The 22,452-nt window shown below is 42.8% G+C and overlaps 2 protein-coding genes across 2 annotated transcripts in view; both read right to left on the reverse strand.

Annotated features, from left to right (window-relative positions):
• The window catches only part of LOC310913728 (store-operated calcium entry regulator STIMATE-like), a gene marked incomplete at its 5' end in the record, with an annotated part of 35,490 nt that extends 33,940 nt beyond the window's left edge, over nucleotides 1-1,550 (reverse strand). Inside the window, one exon of the mRNA XM_083869386.1 lies at nucleotides 1,382-1,550. Coding sequence (XP_083725512.1) covers nucleotides 1,382-1,550 — 169 coding nt within the window. The remainder of the gene's footprint in view (nucleotides 1-1,381) is intronic.
• A 4,308-nt stretch (nucleotides 1,551-5,858) lies between these two features.
• SFMBT1 (Scm like with four mbt domains 1) overlaps nucleotides 5,859-22,452 on the reverse strand; it is a 71,823-nt gene continuing 55,229 nt past the window's right edge. Inside the window, exons 10-21 of the mRNA XM_083869573.1 lie at nucleotides 22,208-22,290; nucleotides 20,229-20,355; nucleotides 19,447-19,560; nucleotides 18,049-18,091; nucleotides 17,101-17,165; nucleotides 15,544-15,683; nucleotides 13,579-13,688; nucleotides 11,762-11,937; nucleotides 10,870-11,048; nucleotides 10,491-10,736; nucleotides 10,137-10,265; nucleotides 5,859-9,456 (exon numbers count right to left, since the gene is read on the reverse strand). Of these exons, the coding sequence (XP_083725699.1) occupies nucleotides 9,316-9,456; nucleotides 10,137-10,265; nucleotides 10,491-10,736; nucleotides 10,870-11,048; nucleotides 11,762-11,937; nucleotides 13,579-13,688; nucleotides 15,544-15,683; nucleotides 17,101-17,165; nucleotides 18,049-18,091; nucleotides 19,447-19,560; nucleotides 20,229-20,355; nucleotides 22,208-22,290 (1,553 nt within the window). The 3' untranslated portion in view covers nucleotides 5,859-9,315. The remainder of the gene's footprint in view (nucleotides 9,457-10,136; nucleotides 10,266-10,490; nucleotides 10,737-10,869; nucleotides 11,049-11,761; nucleotides 11,938-13,578; nucleotides 13,689-15,543; nucleotides 15,684-17,100; nucleotides 17,166-18,048; nucleotides 18,092-19,446; nucleotides 19,561-20,228; nucleotides 20,356-22,207; nucleotides 22,291-22,452) is intronic.

Genomic DNA, 22,452 nt, shown 5'->3' on the forward strand with positions numbered 1-22,452 from the left:
TTCATGGTCTAACAGCACCTAACTCAGGTCAGAAAGAGCAGCCAACAACAAGGTGTTCATTTTCCTAGTCCCCATTTTTCATATTCACTTTTTCTTGTCTTCACTTAGTCCAGTGTTACTGTAATATACATAAAGATACTATTTCCAGAAGAAAATATACCACCCTGACAACTAACACTTGTAGTTCCTCATCTTTTGATGCCCAATCCATAGAATTACCTATGTGCATCCCTTAAATCTAAAACCAACACTGTGTACCCATCACCTTCTTACACAGAGGTACTTCTGTTTGGAAACTGCTAAAACTTCTAATTATGAGGCTGCTCTTACTGACCAAATGCTACACCAGTGATTACGGTTGCCCTTCAGCCACAGGATGATAGCTACACACAGCTTTTACAATAGCAATGCCATTGTTAATAGTGACTGAGACACTAAGGCATGCAAATATAACGTGTTAGGAAAGGTCTGAGTTAACCATAATAGTGTGACAGCAGCGTGAAAAGGCATCAGTGCAATTCTAATGTAAACAGGATCTTGGTCTTTAGATCAAGCTATAAAACATGTCCCTGCTATTCTCTTTTCCCTCTCCCAATTTTTGCTACCAGCAAGGTCACAATCAGCTGAGTAATGGAATGGCACTGGGTTTCTTTTCCACTTCTCAACCCAGAGGATACTAACCAGACCACAAGATAGAGACAAACCCACCAAAACTGTTTCACGTTGTTGTGAGTCCCTCAGCACAGGGCCGGAGCCAGCACAGCCCTTCCCTGCCCTTCCAGCACACTCCAAAAGCAGCGTAAGGAGCTGCTGCCCATCACCCGAGCTCTGCCAGCGGCCACACAGCTCCGGGCTGCTCCAGTGCCCAGGAATGGCCCTCCAGGGGAGTGAGGCAGGACTGAGACAAGCGTGACTTTGCTGCCGGTGACAGGACAAGGCGTACCTGCAGTAAAACCGATCGGCCAAGCCCGTGACTTCTGTACACCCCGAACCCGAGCGGCTCCGCACACACCGCCTCCTCCCGCTGGCAGTATTCCAGGCAAACACACACCCACCCAATAAATTCCATCGGCACGGGTACGAGCATTAGGAGGGCAAGTTTAAGAAAGCGAAAGGACTCGAAACCGCCGCCTCTGAGGCCTCCCCGGCACCCACAAAGCGGCGCCGGCGGCTGCGCCCCCCGAGGCCGCCGCGGCCCTTCCGAGCCCTGCCCGGCCGGGAGGGAGCCCGGCACAGCCCGGCGCGGAGCCCGGCACAGCCCGGCCCTTCTCGGGGCGGCCTCGGGGCACCGCCGGCCGCGGCCCCGCCACCGAGCCCGAGCCGTCCCCGGGCCGGCCCGCCCGCTCCCCGTCAGGCCGGAGGCCGCGGCCCCGCCACTCACGCATCAGGGTGCTGAAGGCCACGACGCCCAGGAGCCCCTGCAGGAAGATCCCGAATCTGTCCATGAGAGCGCCGTTCTCGCAGCCGCGGTCCCCGGGCCCCGGTGCCCCGGCGGGCCGGGGGGTGCCGGCGCTGAGGCCGAGGCTGCCGTTGGGCGGCGGCGCCCCCATGGCGAGGCCCGGCCGGCGCCCTCAGCGGCGCATGGCGGCCCCGCTCCGGCCCGCCCCGGCCCGCCCCGCCGCGTCACCGCCCTCAGCGCTCCGCCCGGGACACCGGGCTACAGCCCGCCCCGGGGAACGGCAACAGCGGGCTCGGCCCCGGCTGCCCGCCGAGCTCGGGCACAGCCGCCTGAGGGGGAGCGCGGAGAGACAGGAGGGTCCGGTGCTGAGGGCAGCTGCCGAACGGCGTCTGGCCCCGGCACCCGCACACCGCCCCGGCGTCCAAACACTGTCTGGCTCCAGCATCCAAACACAGCCCGATTCCAGCATCCACACACGGCTCCAGCATCCACACACTGTCCGGCTCTAGCATCCCCACATTGTCCAGCTCCATCCTTTAAACACTGGCTCCAGCATCCCCACACAGTCCGGCTCCAGTATCCACACACCATCTGGCTCCAGCATTTAAACACTGGCTCCAGCATCCACCCCCATTTCTACAGCACAGCCCCGAGGAATCCCCTGTGGGTCAGAACCACAGCAGCCGAGGCTTTTCTTGGCCCAGACCGCACAGGGCCAGGCACGGCTGCCTAGAAAGAGGAAAGTATGACCTGGGTTCTTTAGCAAAAATGCTTCATCCTTTATAAAGGGCAACCCCTGGCCCAATGGATTAAGGAAAACATGTCAGCAGTTTCATTTGGAAAACTGTGAACCCGTTGGTGAGCGAGCCGTGACTGGTCCCATTGTGCTGTACCCCTCTTCATCCTCTCCAGCCAGAACTGCATCAAGTTCAGGTTCTTATTTTCAGTGTGGAATGAACCCAGGTCATATTGCATTGTATTGCTTTCTTACACAATTTATTTAATTTCTTTGAGTAATTTAAAATCCCTGTCTAAATATGAATTCACTTATAAATATGACCCAGAAAGCACATGTTTAAATATATCAGAAAGCAAAGCCAAGCACATGAATCAATAGCTCTTTAAATAACATTTGTTGTGTCTACATTGCAAACCTACCTACGTGACTGTCCTTCCTGGAAGGTGATGCCAAACAGTATTGGCACACCACAGTGATTTTTCTAATTTTTAGGCTGCGTCATAAATGTCTCAAAGTTGCAGCTAGAAAAAGAAATGCTCTCAGCTCTCTGACCTAGAGAACACACAGCCAGAATGGTCTGTCCAGTGCCTCTGGCCCCCTGTCAACACTCTTTTGCTCTGAGCTGCCAAAAGCAAGAGCTCAGGAAAGCAAATAGCTACTCAACAGAAAAGATATAGACCAAAGCAGGTTGCTTTTTCTCCTCCTTGCACACAGTGGTAACAGCCACCAAGCACTGCATTTGCAACCTGGACTTGACCTATTTGCTTGTGGCCCAGGGTGGTTTTTTTAGCTTTCACAGCTGCTGCTGAACATTAAGACATCCCACACATGTACCTGACCTGGACCCCAATACTGGTTAAAGATTTACCTAATGCTATTTATACACAAAACCTGTGTTTCAGACACGAATCTTGAAACATAACTCAAAGGGCTTATGCCTCATGTTACTCCATATTCTATGCTTTAAACCAGATCATTCCTCCAAAATACCTCTTCAAGGGTTTCATCTCATCATGACTCCTATAAGCCCTTCTAAAATCCATGGCAGACAAATTACTGCCTCCTGCTATGTACTATTTACAAGTCTTCAGCTTTCTCTCAAGCAGACAGTGCTCTGTGAAGGCAAGTAGAATATTTATGTTAAATCCCACATATTTATAGAGGTCTAAAGACAGTGTTAAGCAAATCAGTTTCATCCCACTCCTATGCGTTTTCTGCACCCAGTGTAAAATCAGCTCAAGGTAACTGAAGTGCAGCCAAGAAACAAGTGCCGAGTACAATCTGTTGGAATGCCAAGTAAGGAAACAAGGACTTTGCAAGGCAAAGTTGTTTCTGAAACATCCTGTGGACTCTCATGTTATTCAGAAGAAGCAAAGCCAGCCTGTTTTAAAATTTCAGCTTGCTTGGGTAGCTCTGCCTTTTACAAAACCATCCAGAAGGAGCTGCAGCAGCTGGAAGGTTTGCACTGGATTGTATCAAGCAGCTTCCAAGGTTCAAATAAGGCAACAAAATTACTCCAATTTGTAGGCCCTGTCCTTGGTTCCTGTATATTAATTGGATTCAGCACCCTGTGAAACAAAACCTGTTACCTCAGAAGACACTTTGATAAAGAGGACTCCTGCATTTGAGGGTACTGAATAAACCCAATCAAGCTCTTTAACATGAAGCCCCTCAAAGTTGTATTTATGTGGCTTGCATTTACCTTTTATGCAAGTAATGAAATATGCCAGACAGCTTTCCACAGTTTTCCAAGATGGAAAATTGCTCATGGTCAGCAGCAGTATTTATGATGATATTAATAACAAAGCCATCAGTAACAGTTTAAGTATCTTTTTTAATTTTCTTACAACCACTTAAAACTGTCATAACACAAACTTTTGTACACTATTTACAGACAAAACAAGTAAAATATCCATCCAAAATATTTTTTTAAAAAAATCCTCTGATTAAATTGTTACACCTGCTCAAACAATGGTGGGACTTAATAGGCATATTTTCTTGTGCATGTTTCTCTTCCATGTAGTACTTCAGTCTCACTGCATATATATTTTTTCTTTTAAAAGTTAAAGAAAGATAAAACAAGCAGAACGTACACAACACAATATGCATTTAAATCTTTGTTTAAGAACAAGCAGCTAATTAAAAAAGGCAAAATACAGGAAAAGTGCATCAGTTCCAATGAGTTAGTATAAGAAAGAGGCCCACAGATGTGGAGTTGGCACCCTTTTGGGCAGAGACTCCTAGAAGACCTCTGATTGTCTATAGAGATTATTTTAAATTTATTTTAAACAAAAATTACAAAAAACCCAAAAACAACAAAACAAAACAAAACAAACAAACAAACAAACAAAAAAAGGAGAAACATGACACCTCCAGATTTTTTGTTTTGTTTTGCCATGAGGTTTCTTGGAAACTGGTGCTCAACAACTTTCAGAGTGGGTAAGAATCCCTTTGTGCCCAGAGCTCAGTGTTGACCCCGTGCCATGAGCTGTTCCCGAGCCCCAGGGCTGCTCCCCACGGTCTGTGCCAGGCCAGGGGTCCCATTGTTTGTGCCAAGTCACTCAGACCCACTGCCCTGGAACTTTGTCAGTGCAAGACCTGCTCACTTCCATGGCTTAAAGCTGAGTCAAACACTGCTGGCTGGGCACCTGAACAGAGCAAATTTTGTCTTCTCATCAAAAGTCCACTTGCATGTCTGGTGCATTTCAGGACAGATGCCACGCTGAGGAAGCTACAAATGACCATGCAGACAAAGTGTCACTAACCTTAACTCATTTTCGTTGTGTTTCATACAGATTGGTATTTTGGTTTTACAACAATAAAAGAGGCTTGTTGTCTCTGGTGTTCCTAAGTCCCACTGCAATCCTCCGCCCAAAAGGCTGCCTTTGAAAACAAGGCCACATGCATATTTGGGGAAGGGTGGCAGCACTCTGAAACAAGAGGTCAGCACACAATTCCTTGGAAGGGGAGCCTTCATTCTACATCTGAAGTCTCCTGACCTAGCCTATGTCTTTGTGCTTAGTTACTTTTAGGTAATCTGAGCTCACAGTAGGCAGTAACCAGGCTGACACTTTGTGACAGGACTGGTTAACGAGTAGCTTTGTACAGGATCATATTTTTGGCTTTCTGGTAAGGCTACTTCATCTAGTAACAACAGATTTGGTCCAAAGGTATCCAGTCTCCAATTTGAGCTCGATAGTTTTGAAGCCTATTCCATTACATTCAAAAGTCTCACAAGCCACTGGGCTTTCTGCTAAGGAAGTACCAAGGCTTTGTACTTCAGACAGAAGAATGGAGTGCTCAGTCCAATCGACTGTAAATATATTTACACTTCTGTGGACCTAGCAGCTAAATACTCCTTTCTTCCTTTAAAGCATCACTGGAATAAAGAACAAACACTGGCAAATCCTAAAACAACAACAAAATACTGCTAAAAGTTGTGACAGAGAATGTAATCTTTAAAACCACTCCTGTACTCCTCTGTATGTACTGTTTCCATTAATCCCAGAAGGGACTGCAAACAATCCTGGAGTTCGATACAATACAGAACTTAATCTGTCTTTTATTTCATTCCTCAGAGAAGAACTTTCAGAAATGTTTAGAGTTAGGAAAAAAGTAGTCTTCATTCACCAAGATCAGTGCTGTACCTCTCCTCTCCTGGAAGGACTGCTTTCAGTTTAGGATGGACTGCAAGCTGCTTGTGCTTTAGGGATAATTCTACCACATTAAAATCGTATTTTTGGAGGTCAAATACTTCTCTGTTACAGAATCCTTGAGTTAGTGCAGACAGCACACAACAGTGACTCAACAAAATCTTCCTGCCTAACAAGGCTAAGCTTAGCACAGTCAAAGTGGTACCACCAGGTTTCTAAAGCTATGATGTGCAAGCCCAGGATTGCACAAGGCATATGAGAATATGACAAGCAAGAACATAAACCCTCAGCGGGTCAAGCCAAGGGTAAACTCCTGTTACCAGCCACATTAACAGTACACAAGGCTCAGTGGAGAGTTCATTTTCTTGTACTGAAGACATTTATAGGACATCAGTGCCTTTCTCCTGGACTCCAGCTTTGTTGTACTATATGGTGAATTATGTGCTAGAGAACACCACAAATGCCTGAACCCTAAATTACTGCAGTCCCAGGGATTTCTGATGGTGAAACACTGCTGTCACCCAAATCCAAGATTCAGCCACCAACTACGCAAATCCAGTTTTGAAGAAACAGAGTGACTAAAGCAGCACATGAGCTCATTTCAAGTCATATTGGAGCAAGATGAACAAGTAAGTGCAGTTGTATCATCTGCCACATAGAGAGAAAGAGGAACTTGAAACAGAGTCAAGTAGAAACACCATCCATCAAGATAAAGCCCCAATTATTCCTTTTAAATCCAGCAATAAAACAGAGTGCATTTTTTCCAGGAAACAGAGTGTACAGTACTCGTGTGCAGCATAAAAAACATTTCACAAATAATGAAAACATCCCTTTTGAAAATCTCAACAAAAATAGATCCCACTGGGACCAGACTGTCAGTGCCTCCCAAAACAAGGCAGAAAAATCCAGCCTATAAAACATGCCAGAGGTGACCAGTAAGTATCCCACCAAGGGCTGAAACTGCTGACTGCTTTATTTACTGAGAAAAGGAAGTATGACATTTGTATTTAAAACCCCAGGCACCATGTTAACAGGTCCACTAAATTACATGTTCAGCTCCATCCTCTCCTGACAACTACTTAGAAGGACATCTCTCTGTCTATGGGGAAAGGTGGAAGCAACACCTCTTGGCTTTGCAGGTTAATCCTGCCAGGCATCAGGACAACAGAACTCCGGGAATTCTACTGCACTGACCCAAAAGCATCATCTTCCAGCCCAGAAGTTCTCTACTGGTTAAATTTCTCAAGATGCTGAGAGCAAAGCAGCAGTGTTTGTTTAGAAATTTTTTCAAGCCTAATGGCTTATGAATGAGTTTGTCCTAAGGGACTGGAGTACAGGCAAATGATCTAAGCACAATATGAAGAGCCAAAACATCCATTTACACCATTATCTGGTGTAAGGAGGAAAAAGGAACAATTTGATTTCAATTTAATTGTGTCTTCACACTCTGCTTACAACATGGGAGAAAAATTTTCCTAGCTACACACTGCCCTCCCTCAGGAAAATTCAGCTAATAAATAGTTTGACATTTACATTTTGATTCTGGAATTTAAAAAAAAATAATCTGATTTTAATACTTGTGTGAATAGTTCTGTCTTGACTAAGCAGTTATTCTAAGGGGCAAAAGCAACAACCTCCAGTTACTGAGCTCTGCTTAGTCCCAGCAGTTTTCAGTGGAGGAAGCTCCCCCTCAACACCAACGTGGCAGGTACAGTCACAGGCTGTGCCAACTCAGCTCTCAGCCTACAGACCACATCCTTGCTGAATTGTGCAGCTCACAGCTTTGGAATGGCCAATCAATCACACTGGGCCTAAGGGACACTTGAATCATTCCATTTGACCAGAGGAACCCCTGTTCATCAGAACCCAATAACTGCATCTTTCCTAAACCAACCCCTGCAGCAAGCTCCTTCCTAACTCAAATGCATTCGTAGGCCAGGGGCTTCCTGCAGAGATGGATCTGAACAGGACATAAAGGAGTAGAGCTGCACACATCCAGCTCCTGCCTGTGCTCCTCCAAACACTCCAAGAACAGGCAGAGTGAATGAATGCAAGCCAGCTGAAACTCAACACTTATTTGATGCAGATCTTGAGCCTGATGTGAGTTTCCCCACATCTTTAATGGAAAGTAATGTAAGCCTGGTTATTTAAAGTGTAAAGCACTGGCCTATAGCAAGTGGCTGATTGGGTTTTATTACCCTGAAAAATTAAAATCAGCAGTTCATCCTACTGTGAGTCTACTGATGGAACTAAGATGTCCCACTGGTCCTTTTCCTTTTCTGCAATAAAAGCACACAAATCCCTTGCCAACCCACCAAATTTTTATCAAGTCTGATTGAGCATCTGTAGATAGTTAAAAATACAAAGTCAAGCTCATAACAGCTCCGAGAATGCAAACACTGGCAGAGCTATGTTGCAGTCCTCTACTGATTGCAGTTTCCTTAGTGTATTCTCTAAATAGATGTTCAGGTAGCAAAGCAAAAGTCTGCTGACAGGCTTTATGTACATGGCCCAATTGTTTGCTAGAAGAAAAAGGAAGTAACTTCATACAATAAAGAAAAAAAATAAGAAACCTGACAACCTAAATATAGAAAATGCAGAGGCACTTTCTCTTTCCTTCCTTACGTCCTACAGCCTGCCTGTAAGAGAAGTGCAAAATAATTAAGTTTTCTGACATCTGAAAAAAGGAACCATCCAGGTTATGCCTAGAGAAGTTTCAGCTAAAGCTCACAGAACAGAAGCTCTGTGTGCTGACATTGGTTTGCACTCTGGACATGCCCACAGAAGCCAGACTGCTGTGCAGCCACAGACCGTGTGTCCAGAAAGAGCAGCTCCCTCCCTTTTTTGTTCATCGCTTCTACTGTTCAGGCTACAGAGGTAGTAAAAACAAAAGCAAAACCAACAACAGTGAAACAAACCAAAATAAACAAAAAACTTCAAAAGGAACCACACCCTTGCTATACTGTACATTCAGAACCCTGTGGCCACATTGTTGTCCTAACAATGAACAAATTCATTAAAAATCGGAACATTAACACACGAATGTGCAAAGAACACATTCCAAAGTCAGTGCTGTGGTAAAGCAAGTGTTCATCCACAGGGAGGGGAGGGGATTCTGTGAAACATCAGGAACAGAAAGGTTATTTCTGGCAGCCTACATGCGAACGTAAACAGGATCCATTTCTTCTTCTAAAGTTCTGCGCCAAGAGAACTATTTGAAACGTCATTTTCCACAATAGGAGACTTCTCTGTAATCATTAAAAAATACAATAAAAAAAAGGGAACCATAGAGCAAGAGACTATTGTGTTCCCAAGCTGGCAGCTGGTAGAGTAGCCCCTGTGTTTGCATTGGTGTTTTGCTCCAGATGTTGTCTTCCTTCTGTTGAAATAGAAAAAATTGAGGCTGACACACACTTTTAGGTCACCAGGGCCTCAGTTTAAGTTCATTTGGCTTTACTTGCTAGAGAGAAAGGAGCATGTTTTTGTATTTGTGCTTCAAAGATCCACTTCAACTTGGCTGCTCCTCAGTTTGCAAACTGCTGATAGAAGGCAAGTTTGACCCTCTCAATGTGATGGCAGAGTTTAATAGCTGGTCCAAGCTTCAAGTCCATGCACTCCTGAACAGTGGGCAGGGTCAGCAGCAGCAGTGCCTGGCCATCAATTTCCTGTCAGAAGACAAAAATTCCATAGTGACTTTGTTGTTATTCTCCCTGCTCCTTCAGCTTTGACTTGCTGTAATTTCAGATTTGTGACCATTTGTCATGCTCCCCCAGGCAGCTTAGAAATCTCTCACACACAACAGATTAACTCTTTTCTTAAAATGCCAGCTCAAATCCACTGAGGCACAGACTCTCAGGAGATTCTATTGTAAAAAATACAACCAAACAAAAGAAACCAAGGGAATTTCATGCAGAAAGTAATTTTAACCAATCACTGCATTTTCCTGTAGAAATAGAGATTCCACAAGGTGAAGTACATCTGGAACATCCACCACCACAAATCACCCTAACCATTAGTTCTAATAGTACAGTTTTAATAGGCACTGGTTTTATGGCAAATTTTAACCAAGATACAAATAAAATGTTAACTCTTGTCATGGTGCTTTGTTGTAGGCATTATTTATAGTTTTAGGATTCAGAGGCTCTGCAGACCAAAATATTCTTCCCCCACTAGTAAGAAACCTGAAAAACTCTGGTCATTCCCTGAACTCTCCTCTCTCAAACTGCTGCAGGTTGCACAACTGTTTGTTTCCTCATAACCCTATTTAAAAAAATTCTTTTTCTGACTCCTTAAGGGGTAAGAAGCCAAGTGGCAGATTCAACATTTAACAGACAGAAAATGATACCTGATCAAGGAAAATCCTTGCCAGTGGAGCACAGTCAGTGGATTTGAGGAATCGTACCACATCAGCCACACTCCATTCCAGAGGGTTACTGTCCAGCTGCAGCTTTTCAGCAACCTCCATCTTTATGTCCTAGACAAGTCAAAAGAATTCCCAAAATATCACACATACTTAGTCTTTATCTCCAGTCCTATAACACAACTGTAACAAACATCATGGATTTTAATTATTCTGTAAGTTTTCACAATGCCCTTCACGGGGTAACAGAGAACACGCATATTGTGGTTAATACTCCCAAGATTTTGATGCTTGCTCAGCAGGGAGCAGGCCAGGGCAGAAATCTACATTCCAAGTTACCTTTGGCGAAGGAGGTTTATTTTCATCATCAGAGAAGGAAAAGGTCCTGAGCTTCCTCTTCCGCTTGTCTCGGTCCTGAGCCAGGGAATGAGACAGTTCACTCTGGGTGGGAGATGATGATAGGGATTTCTTCTCTGACACCTCTGATTCTTCAAGCAGTTCATCTTGGTGCTCTGAGGTGCTGTCCTCAGTCAGAGACTCTTCATCCACCTCATCCTGGTCATCCTCATCTTCTGCCCCACTGCCCTGAAGAGTGAGGAAAAAAAGAAAAAAGTCTGAAGTAAGTCTGAAGTTACAAGGAACTAACATTTGCTGTTTCAAACGAAGCAGTCAAAGATCACACATCCCAGATCTAGGAGCGCTGCTGGCAGAGTCCTACCTGGGGAGATCCGGCTGGAGTGTTATCCACGGACGTAGAAGAACGTTTCTTCTTATGGACAAAGAAATGTTTTCGTCTCTTCCGTCTTTTATTTGGTTTCTTCATGGCCACTTCCATGTTGCTGTGGCCACCCGGGGGCCGACCTATCCGCTTGTTTTTCCTCTTCCCGTAATAGTGTGCTACCAGGACAGGAGAAAGGAACAAAGTGTTGAAATGCACCTTCAGTGTCACTGGTTATGTTTGCCCCTCATCGGGACTGGAAAATCAACACAAGGACACTTCCCAATAAGAATCCCAGTTCTGCAAAACTTCAAAATCAGTATGTCTGTATTTTCCACTTCAATTTAAGTAACAAGAGTTACTGATCAATTTTGTATGCCCTGTAAAGATTTACTTTATTATCTCTGAGAGGCTCCCAGATGATCCTATTTTATACAAAAATTATCAAAGATATGGTCCAATTTAATGGTGCCTCTTACGATGATTTGTAGTTTTGAAATATGGCCTCAATGCACTTTTTGTTCTCACAGTGTCAAATGGTTAAAGCCAGTCTACAAAACCCCTAAAAACTAAGAAAAGAGCTTGAAGGTGTTTTTTTCCCCACAGCAAATTGGTAAAAGCAATTATAATGCCACTTAAACTACAACATTGGTCAGTTCTTGTACAAAAAGTTCTTTTAAAAAGATTAAGTTTTAAGCACACAACAGAAGCTAAGCCATGGTTCTACCACTTAACATAGATTTTTTTTTCCTCCCCTACACACCGGAACATGAATATTTTGTAGGCCTCTCTATGTAGTCCTTGAGCTGCTCCTTCTGGAGTCAAAGCCAAAAGAAACTAAAATATAACACCCCAAACTCCAAACCTCGGTATGGATCAGGGAACTACTCACTGTACTTGGTCTTTGTCAGGACAGAGCAGTTCTCTGAACATTTATCCAGCACCATCTGAGGGCCAAAGAGGTTTGGACAACATTCCAGCTTGATGCAGGTTTTCCTGCAGAAATCTGCCACCCGATCTGCCGTCCTCACAACCTCCACGGTTGCACGGTAGCTCTTGCCTTTGTATCTGGCATTGAAAATATAGGCATAATTAGGAATCTTCTAATCACCAGGATAAAAGGACTTCTTTGAAAGGTGTACAAGAATGCTGAGATCAAATGATAAAAAAAAAGAGCAACTTTTTGGACTGCTAAGTCCAGGAAAAGGAGCTCCTGTCTCTTATGTCAGATCCCCAAATAAAGAAAATCCATCAGAGGTGGCTGCAGTACCAAACACAGCCACACTGTCCCATCAACAAGTACAAAACATCATCTGAGAGGACTGTCCCAGAGTCGAGATATTTTGTTTTCTTTGTTCAAAGATGGTTTGCCTCTCTGCTTTTATGGGACTGCAGAAATGCCCACAGTGACATGGACAGTTGGTTCCTCAAACCAAGGCTGAGAGCTCCCACTGAACTCATTCAGGTAACAGCAGACAGCCTTTGGTGAGCCTTTCTGTGCTCATCCTGCAAAGGCAAGGGGACCACTGCCACATTTTCCATCAGCTTTTGTCCAACTGCTGAACAATTCCCCAGCACAGCCACTTGCATGACTCCACATACTGCTCCTGTTTGATTCAAATGAAGAAATCTGTCCTTTTTGTTCACCAACTGAAAGAGCTGCACTGTGCAATATCTGCCAGAGCTGCTCAGCATTTCTGCTTTGTTCTCCCAGCACAGCTACAAGCATGTGCTGATATCTACCAGAGACATTTCAGCCTGCAAGGACTTAGTTAATACCTTGAAAAATAACAGCTGTATCATCATAGTCCAGATACCCCAGGTGTCACTACTGTGGCAAAAGAAAGCAAACAGCAAATTCAATGAAACTAAACAAATATTTTTTTCTTTATTCCTCAGCTACATCTTCTATTTACATTAACCTTTGTCACTTTCATATTGCCCAATTCAGAGCAATCCTTCAATATATGGAAAGATGTCTTTTTATATATATGAAACAGATCCAACAAAAGAATTACTGACACGTTTAAAATTATGTAGGGAAGTGTGTAGTGGCACATTGGGAAAAATCTAATCTCTAATATGCAAACACAGTGACCTAATTACAAAACCATCCCTAGACTATAAAGGAATATCTGGACTTATCAAATATATGCAAATATGTTCACTGCTTTTTTTTCCTAGCTGTAATCTTGCAAAGAAGCTTCAACCCAAAAAGCTCAGCAGGAAAACTGGGAGTGCTTTAGGGTAGACTGCTGTAGAAAGACATCCATGTCAGGCCATTTCAAAGCTTCTAACTTTATTTCTGAAACATCTTTTTCCACTACAAAATTTGCATCGAAGTGCCTGAGAAGCTTCCGAAGCAGTACAAGTTTCTGCTTTAAAACACTGATAAATTATCTTCAGGTGAATGAAATAATCTTAAACCTCGCCCACAGGTCTGTCAGTACAATGTTGTACCAGTGCCGCACCAATCTCTAGCTGCTCACATGCCCGTATCAGAGTACACTACCATATTATGGAGCATTAAAATCACATGCACTCCACCAGAATTCACAATGAAATTCATAAAGAATTTAACATTTAATGACTGTTGGCATCTTGATACGCTCTAAGTGATTTCCCCTTCCCTGAAATGTAAGTTAAAGCACAGGCTGCAGAGGGCAGCTACTGAGACTGACTAGAGAGGGGAAGAGGACAGGAATTTACTTGGCTTTTAGGGTCTCTCCGTGGCCATGCCACGCAGCCTCTTCATCCAGCTGCAGCTCTCGCAGGACACGGCTGGGTTTGTAGGCGGCATTGATCAATAAAGTGAGAACCTGCAGAAAACACGTGTAAGTTATTTGTACAATAAATCTGTTTTAAAGTGCCAGGGCAGAATAGGAAATTACTTCTATTCATCCAAATTATCTAGCATCAAAGTACTTATTCACAGCAGGATTACAGACACCTCCTGACAGTGCCAAAACGAACACTGAGAGCAGCCGACACTTTGGGCCTTCCCAGCCCTCAGATTTTGTCTGCAGAGTCACGAGTGTATCCAGCAATTTCCAAGTCATTGCCCTTGAATTACACATCACTAAATTAATGCCTGGGGCTGAGTACTCCCAAACTTGCATAACCTTGGCTGAATCTGAGCGATTATCTTTAAGATTGTATGTCATGTGAAGACGTGCCAAAAAATGCTACAGGAGTTTGCTGCCTGCTAACCTACTGCTTACAACAAAACCAAAGTGCAGAATCCTAAGCTCTCATCTGGTTTGTTTCCATGAACCATGATAAGGTCTGTATTTTAACAAAACTATAATTTCTCGGGTACTGTAAAGTAACTTGGAAGTTGTGAATAACCTGAAGTTAGTGAGGGATAGTAGAAAATGTGCTCTCTAATTGTACTTTTTATGTTCACTATGTGCTTATTCTAAATCATTCCCAGCTTGGTGCATAACAACCTTGACATTACAAATTTGCAGTTTTATTGCTACTAATACAGCAGTGCAGAAATCAAAGAAAATAATTAAATATAATGCAAGCACCAAACTGTCTCTAGGATTCCTACAGTGAGCAAGACTCACAGCTGAAATGAATACAAGTGAGCAACACCGGCTGAACTTTCAGCACCACTCAGCAGCTGCACACCAGCAGGATTTGTGCAACTTTCTGCTTTCAGGCAATGAGGCTGAGTAAACCTTCAAGACTAAATGAAGCTGCCACAGAATTTCACATTTGCTCTTTTGTGTTCTTGCAATAAAGTACTGAAACAGGTGGGAAGGATAGGGCACTTTTCTGCATACAAAAATGGGCCTTTGTCAATAATCTGCTTGATTCTTGACAACCAGACTCTTGTTTTACATCATGTCTGCCAGAAAGTCTTTCTTAAGGTCTGTCCCCGTTAAGATACTTGGTACTGAAGGCAAAAATTCCAGGTATGTTGAGCCAATTCTTATATATACAGTGATCATTTCATGACACCTCAAGTGTGCATATCCAGTTAGTTATGTCTTGGGAAATTTCCAGCCTCTTGGTCAGATAATAAGCACCCCATGACCTTTTTCGAAATTTCAGAAAAATAATTATTACATTAAAGTATCTGTAAATTTGCTGTGAAACACCTTCTGGAGAAGAAGCTCTCTGGCATTAAAGAATGGCCTCCTCCTCCTTCAAGTACATAAAGAAGCCAAACTGTAATTTCACCTTATCTGTGCAAATTGTATCCAACTTACAAAACACAGATAACGCTTTTAATTTCCCAATTAATGAATGTAGTTTACCATTTTGACTAAGAAAATCTGTATTTCCTCTGTTTTACCATCAACAGTGCAAACTGTAAAGGAATTTTGGGATTATCTCTAGCCAAATTCTGTTAACTAAAATGGAAACATTTATTACAGCTATAAAAAAAGATACTAACTCCTTTGATTGTGGTAATTACAGGTTATACTGTTTTAACAGAAAATAAAACTTAGTAGTAGAAGGCTGAGTGTTACTCAGATAAATGAGAGGCTTTTACTCTTATCAGCCATTCATAAAACCATTCATGATTTATACTTTATTATATGCAAAAAGACACTCTTTACTCATCATCAGCCTAAATTTCTGAATTACCCATCTATAATTAAAGAGACACCCTGGTGTTTTAGACACACTGCTTTTTTGCAGTGTATCCATCCAGCTCACCTCCTTCAGCACCAGAACACAGTTCCCAGGTCCCACGGACTGGGGAAGCTCTGCAATCCTGCCTTTGTTCAGGTAAGGTCCTGAGAAGCACCGGTGGTTGAAGTAGATCTTTGGGCAGCAGTACTTGCCATTAATTACCACTGAGAAGTGAGAAATGAGAAAATAAATGTTTAAATCACACGCTGCAAATGCCCCAGGAAAGAATCTCGCAGTACCTAACAGTTTGTCTGCTGTAGGAAAAGGAGGGGGGAAAGTCCTGAATGACAGGGATTTGAGGTGGTTTCTGTGTCATGTTTCCAATGGCAGCATTAGTTATTCCACGTTGCCAAAACATTTTTCATACTTCACACCCGTACTCACAAATTGTCAAGCTGCAGTAAATAAAAGATGGTCATGTATCAGAAAAGAAACATTCCTTCCTGGCTAGTCTGATGCTTCATGGCATCACAGCACTGAGAACAACAAAGACAATCCCAACTTTTTGGTAGCAGAAACAGTTCCTACACAGCAGTTACAGATAAATTTTCCAGTCAATTTTCTCTCCTCCAAACTTCTGCCACCAGAGAAACTGGCAGTTATTCTCCACTGTTTATCCTAAAACATCAGCATCACATTGTTTTGCACTTTTGGATTCTTTTCCTTTGATTAGCAAACAAAAGATGCAGCAACTGATAAACTGACCTTTGATGAAGTGGTATCAAGCTCCCTATGTCTATAATGGACCAGCATTGCTCAAAATTCAAGTATTAATATATATTGCAATACATTAATGTACAAAACCAATATTGTTTTACCCAGCAGTGTTGTACTTTTTCTTGATTGATCAACACTATCACTTAAAGACCTTAAATTCAGCAGTTGAACACTGGCAGATAAATAAATGAAGTCAAATTTACATTATGACTCTATTAAAAGCCAATTAAAATGCTAAACAAGCACACATCATTTTATCACACTTGCTTTTGATGAAGGTTCAGATGTGCACTTCACTGTACAGAAAACAGCAGAGGAGGCACTCTGTTGCCAAATGGATGGATCTGTGTGACTTCCACCAGCAGATGTACTTATTCATCACATTCCTTCTCGCAACAGTTTAGAAAATTATTAGATTTTGCCATCTGGCACACAAAGTAGTTTACTGTTTGAATTGGTTTTGTTTATCACCATGATGAAGTTAACATAAAAAACAGAGAGATCTGCTTCCCAAAGCCAGAATCCAACAGCTCTGAGCACAGATACAACACACCTGCTTCTCCCACACGATCAAACATAACGGATGACAACAAAAGGTCACCTACATGTGTCAGAGTGCACCATCAACTTCACACGGGGCAATGTTCTGGTGGAAGAATCTGATTTCCAGGCTTAATGCACATATGAAATGCAGAACACAAGTAACTGCAGGTTTTTGTTTGTTTCATTCATTTTTAAAGTTCAACAAATTATCAAGGGATGAAAATCTCCAAACCCTTTCCTCCTCTCCCCTCTCCTAACAGGGTGGAGCAGATGAACTCTTACAAGCTAACTCTTTGTTAGCCTGACCTCTGTGATCAATACCTGAGTCAGAAGAGTTCAGTTCCTGGTTCTTTAGTCCATCATGAACTGTCCTTGAAGACAAAATTCTGAAATTAAAAGAACAAGGTTGTGAAAACAGACAGATAGTCACAGCAATCACCCCTCTGTTACTAGAACACCTTACAATTTTTTTCCCTAGCTTCAGCCTTATTAACCTGCTCTTCATACCTCCCCTGTTTCACAATAACATGCAGAAACGACCAAATTCCATTTGGAAAAGACACCTGCCCTGCTACAGCCAGCAGCAATCTTTCCTTACTTGAAGTCCATGGGCCACCATGGTGACAGACACCTCCCAAAGCCACCCACAGGAGTTCACATTCCCCGACTCCTTCTAACTTTACATTTCATGTGAAGGCAGTGTAGCCTCACCTTATGCCTTCTGAAAAAGCTGGATTTTCAACAAAATACAACCAAAACTACTCCAGTACTCTGGTAAGGATCCCAATTACAAAACATGGGGAACAGTCTGCTCAGTATTTTAGGAGCAATGCAAACACTGGCAGGACTACTGACAGTTCTGGTGTTTGTAAAGCTGTAAAAGTCAATAAAGCCAACTGTGAGCATTCCATGGAGCATTTCTGAGCAGGCTCAAAAGACTGAGTTCCACATGCATGACACAGAAATTCTAGTCTAATTGTAGGTATCAGTAGAACTCTTCTTTTTGCCTGCTTTAGGTCAAATTTCATCTGGGAAGGAACAATTACCAAAAAACAAATTCCAAGTTTTCTGTCTCCTTCTGTAGTGCAAGGGGTCTTTTTGAACAACAGCAGAATCTATCAGCATTAACATAAATGCACTGTGCAATCTCTCAATCCTCAGTACAGCACTTTTGCAAATCTACATCTTCCCTAACACAGCATATTTTCCAATTGAAAAATAAAGAGAAAAACCTCAACAAAAAATAAAAGCAAATAATCTGTTACTTACTGTTTCTCTGGTTGAACTACTGCAATTTTTTTCTGCTTGTTTACTGAAAGAAAAAAAAGAGCAGAATATGAGAGGCAAGCAAATGAAGCATGTAGAACTATATATATATATATATAGTGGACTCATTTCTTCTAAGTTATACAGCAAAAGAGATCTATGTTCCCATCACTGCAGTGTCAGACAGCTGACCCACCTGCACGAGTGGCACACTGACCCAAACAGAAGGTTTACTTCAAGTTACATTTTTTTTTTTTTTAATCAAGCATGCATACGCTCAGTTTTCTACAAAATCTAACCTTCTGTATCTCTCTATTTGCATCAGAGCCCCTAAAACATCTGTACTACCAGCCAAAAAGGCATGACATGCTTTCTTTTTCAGCACCCAAAGGTTATGTTCTTTGGACCAATATACCACTTTCCTGGCATGGTAACTTCAACACTTTAATTTTGAAATGGAATGAAATCAGCTGGTTAGAAACAAAAACGACTTAAGATAATTGCTATGCAGGAAAACACTGCTGCAACCAAGTCAGTCATTCAGGTGATGGGTCCACTTGCTAATTCTGGCTTTCACAATCAGGTAGTAAAATAAAAAAAGGTAATGCAACATTTTGCCTCTTCAGCAAATTCAGGCTTTGGCCCCAACAAACTTCTGGATTTTTTCCCCCCACATCATCTTTTATCTAATTAGGATCCCCCCTTCTTCCTCATCTGTCCTTGGCAGTGCAAGAAGATAAATTTCTCTTGCTTTGACTTGCAGAAAATGACAGCTCATTTCAATCTAAAAATTTTCTTATCTTACTTAATGAACACTCGAGGAATTTTTTAGTTTCGCCAACCCCCATTAAACTTTAATAAACATGCCTCCCCAACCAGCTGAGAGAAGACTGCCCTACTGGTGTAGTTAAAAAGGTAGGGTTTACTCTTCAGCACTTTGTTATTAGGGATCACCACCACCTGGCCCATTGAGAAAATCAGTCCCCTTTATTTTGACTCCAAAATGTGCACACCCTCCACACTGTTTTGTTGTGGCATTAATTTCACTTTGCACAAGTGCAAGTGTAAAATCAGGATCAGTCAGACATAGCAAGAACAGCTCAGACAGAAGTAAATGCAGAACACAGGGGGTGTCCATACACAAATGGGATTTCTTTGTTATGGCCAATGGATTGACCCCACAGGCCCCTATAGTGTGCAGGAGCCTCAAGCCAACACTGTGGGGGTTTGGTGTTGTTGTAGGGCTTCCAACTGGCCCCAGCAGCCAAGGGGACAATTGTGCAACACATAGATTCTCTGAGCATGATGAATGTTTCCAAATTCAGTGATGGCAGCAATAATTCTGCAGTAATTTGCTCTGGCAGGTCTAACACAACAATGCAAACCGAAGAGAACTGGTACCTATTGCTTTGCGAGGAGGCCTGAGCTGATATCCATTCGTCTCACACCAACCCACTGGAAATATATTCATTGATTCCACACTCACTATACACTCAGGGACGGGTTTCTTGGAGCCTGTTCAGTTTAGAAAAAGAAAAATTGAGACAAATCATAAAACCACTAATTTGGTTAACACTTGCTGTACATTTGTTAGGGAAGCTGCTTTTATTTATGGTATGTCTGGAACACAATAACAATCATTTATTCATCCCCTTTTACTGACCAGATTCTTTCCTGACCTCATTTACTTCCTCCTAAAGGCTGGAGATGGGAATTTTCCTTCCGCAGTTTAGCAGAGATGCACAGTGCATAGTAAGTGCATGCTGATGAACTTCCAATCAAGAAATGGGATTATAATGGAGAACAGCTGACACAGGCTTACTCTATCTTAATGAAGAAACTTTCCTTCCCAGGTCTGGCCAAAGCTTGCTCAGAATGCAAGTCACTCATCTGTGAAACTGTCACAAGGCCCCGCTCAGCACTTTGCACACTGCATGAGCCCAGCACTGACACTGCAATGCACAAATGCCATTTTTGGCTCAAATCAGCAGTGCCAGCTAAGGCAAACTGGAAACAGACAACGCAAGTGGGTTTTGATTGTGATTTCATTGAGGAAACTGTGCCTCACTGCCTGTATTCTGAACACAGTGAGATTGCTCGAAATACTCCTCAGGTTTGGGGATGGCACTAGAAGCAAGTGTAGTGATGGGCAAGCACTCCTCTCCTCCCCCAAATCAGCTTACCTTCCAGCTGAAGCCAGAGGTACGAATCTTTTAACTTGATGACTGTAGCAATACAAACTTCTTCAGGATCAACTGGGTTCACAGCCTCAAGTTTCATGTTCTCTTTAAATCCATGGTCAGAAGTTAACTAGGAAAAAGCCAGAATACTTCAGTAAGACACCAGCTGTGTATCCAGGATAGGATATGAATATCCATGAACAGGAGCAATACATAAAACCCTCAGTGCCTGAATAAAACAGAAAGATAGTCAACCCAGAGGAGATTTCAGATAATTAGCACGCTGAATACAAGTAAGATAAATTTGTTGTAGTTCCTAATATAAGTTAAAAAAGGCCTTACAGACAGACCTACCAAAGAACACATTAGTCCTCAAAAAATAAGGATGCTGAGGCTCACTGAAAGGATGGAGTCCATTCTCAGCAATCAGAAATTCTCTGCTGCTTGCCACCTGAGTGATAAGTCTGACAAACAGTCTGACCAGATTCTCTACTCTATCACGTTAACTTGGAAATCCACTTTATGTATGCAAATAACATTCCTGCCTCATCTGAGTTCTGGCAGGCAGAACAGGAAGCTTTCTTTTCATTTTACATTTTTTGGATAAGCAGGGTCTTACTTTATTCACCAATATAGTTTGCATTTATATTAAAAAAAAAAAAAATCCCTAAAACATAAGAATAGGTATTTATCCAGCTCTGGAGCGCTTGAATTAAAGATAATTGATTTATCTCAGCCAGACAGAGGACTCTTCTTCCCAGAGCCACTCTGCAATGTAATTACAGGATCAATACATTATGAATTCTGGAACTAGCCTACAGTGATCAACTCTTCTCAGAAAAGGGATAATAAATTCTGTGACCTGTTCTAAGATGCCACAGTTTACAAGACAGAACAAGGGCAACAAGAATTCATAGCCAGCAACACTCTCTTCAAAAACTGGTAATTATTCAAATTTCTCCCTCTAAGCACTGCAATAGCCCAAGTATGGTAAATGGAACTGGAAGGCAGGTGTTAATAGTACCCTTTTCTGCTTGACAAGGTATTGTGCTTTGGGGGACAGCAATACTGTCACTGAACGAACAAAAGCCCAACATCTTGCATGTCCTTCAGGCACTGCTTAATGTAAAATGATTATTTGGTACTAATTTAAGATGACTTTTTATTGATTAATACAATGGAATTAATTTTTCAAGCTGAAAGGATAGAAGATTGAAAGAGTACCCTTAGTAAATGAAAATAAGGTCTATTAAAAAGCCCTGTTTCCACAGTTACAGGAGTGCCAACCATTGATGCTGTTCTATGTCTCTTCCACGGACTCTTACACATCTCAATTTCACAAAACAAACATTTATTTTCAGCCTGCTTTATCATAGCTGAAACATTTGGTCCACTGCTTCCCTATCTAGGAAGCTAGTGTGCAGCTACTTCAGTTCACCCTCATTTATACTCTCTTATCTCTTCTCCTTCCTGAGTTATTACAGGTAAGGTGTTAAGGTACTCAAATGTGTCCAGAGGAGGGCAACAAAGCCAGTGAAATTTTGTCCAGTTTGGAGAAAAGGAGGATGAGGAGTGACCTCATTGCTCCCTGCAGCTTCCTGAGGAGGGGACGTGGAGGGGGTGCTGATCTCCAGGGACAGGATGTGTGGGAATGGTTCCTAGCCATGTCAGGGCAGGCTCAGCCTTGACATTGGGCAGCACCTCTTTACTGAGAGGGTGGTCAAACACTGGAACAGGCTTCCCAGAGAGGGACTCAAAGCTCCATTCCTGTCAGTGTTTGGACACCACCCTTAATTTTTGGTTAGCCCTGAATAAGGTCAGGCATTGGACAGGATAACTGATCATTGCAGGCCCCTTCCAGCTGAAATATTCTGTTCTACTTGGAAAGGCAATAAAGCAAGAAACACACAAAAGGTTCCTCTCCCTGGAATGAGAAATGTCAGTGAGGCAGCAGAGGAGGTTTTCCTGTAGGAGAGCCTTACCAAAGGGAAGCAGCTCTGGGGGGCTGCCTCAGCACCGCACTGTTTGAGGTAGTCGGCCCAGTCGAAGTCCTGCCCAGGGTAACCTAGGAGAGTAAAGAGCCCAGGGTGAGAGCTGAACAGCTGAGACTCACTTCAAACCCAACCTGACACACACAAAGCACTGAGATCTGTTTGGGTCACTCAGGTTTGTGAGCTGACTTAGGGCTTCAGGGAGCCATGTGAGGTCAGACCATCCCAACCTGAAT

This window comes from Zosterops lateralis (genome assembly GCF_965231275.1).
Source record: "Zosterops lateralis genome assembly, chromosome: 11".
Lineage (NCBI taxonomy): Eukaryota > Metazoa > Chordata > Aves > Passeriformes > Zosteropidae > Zosterops > Zosterops lateralis.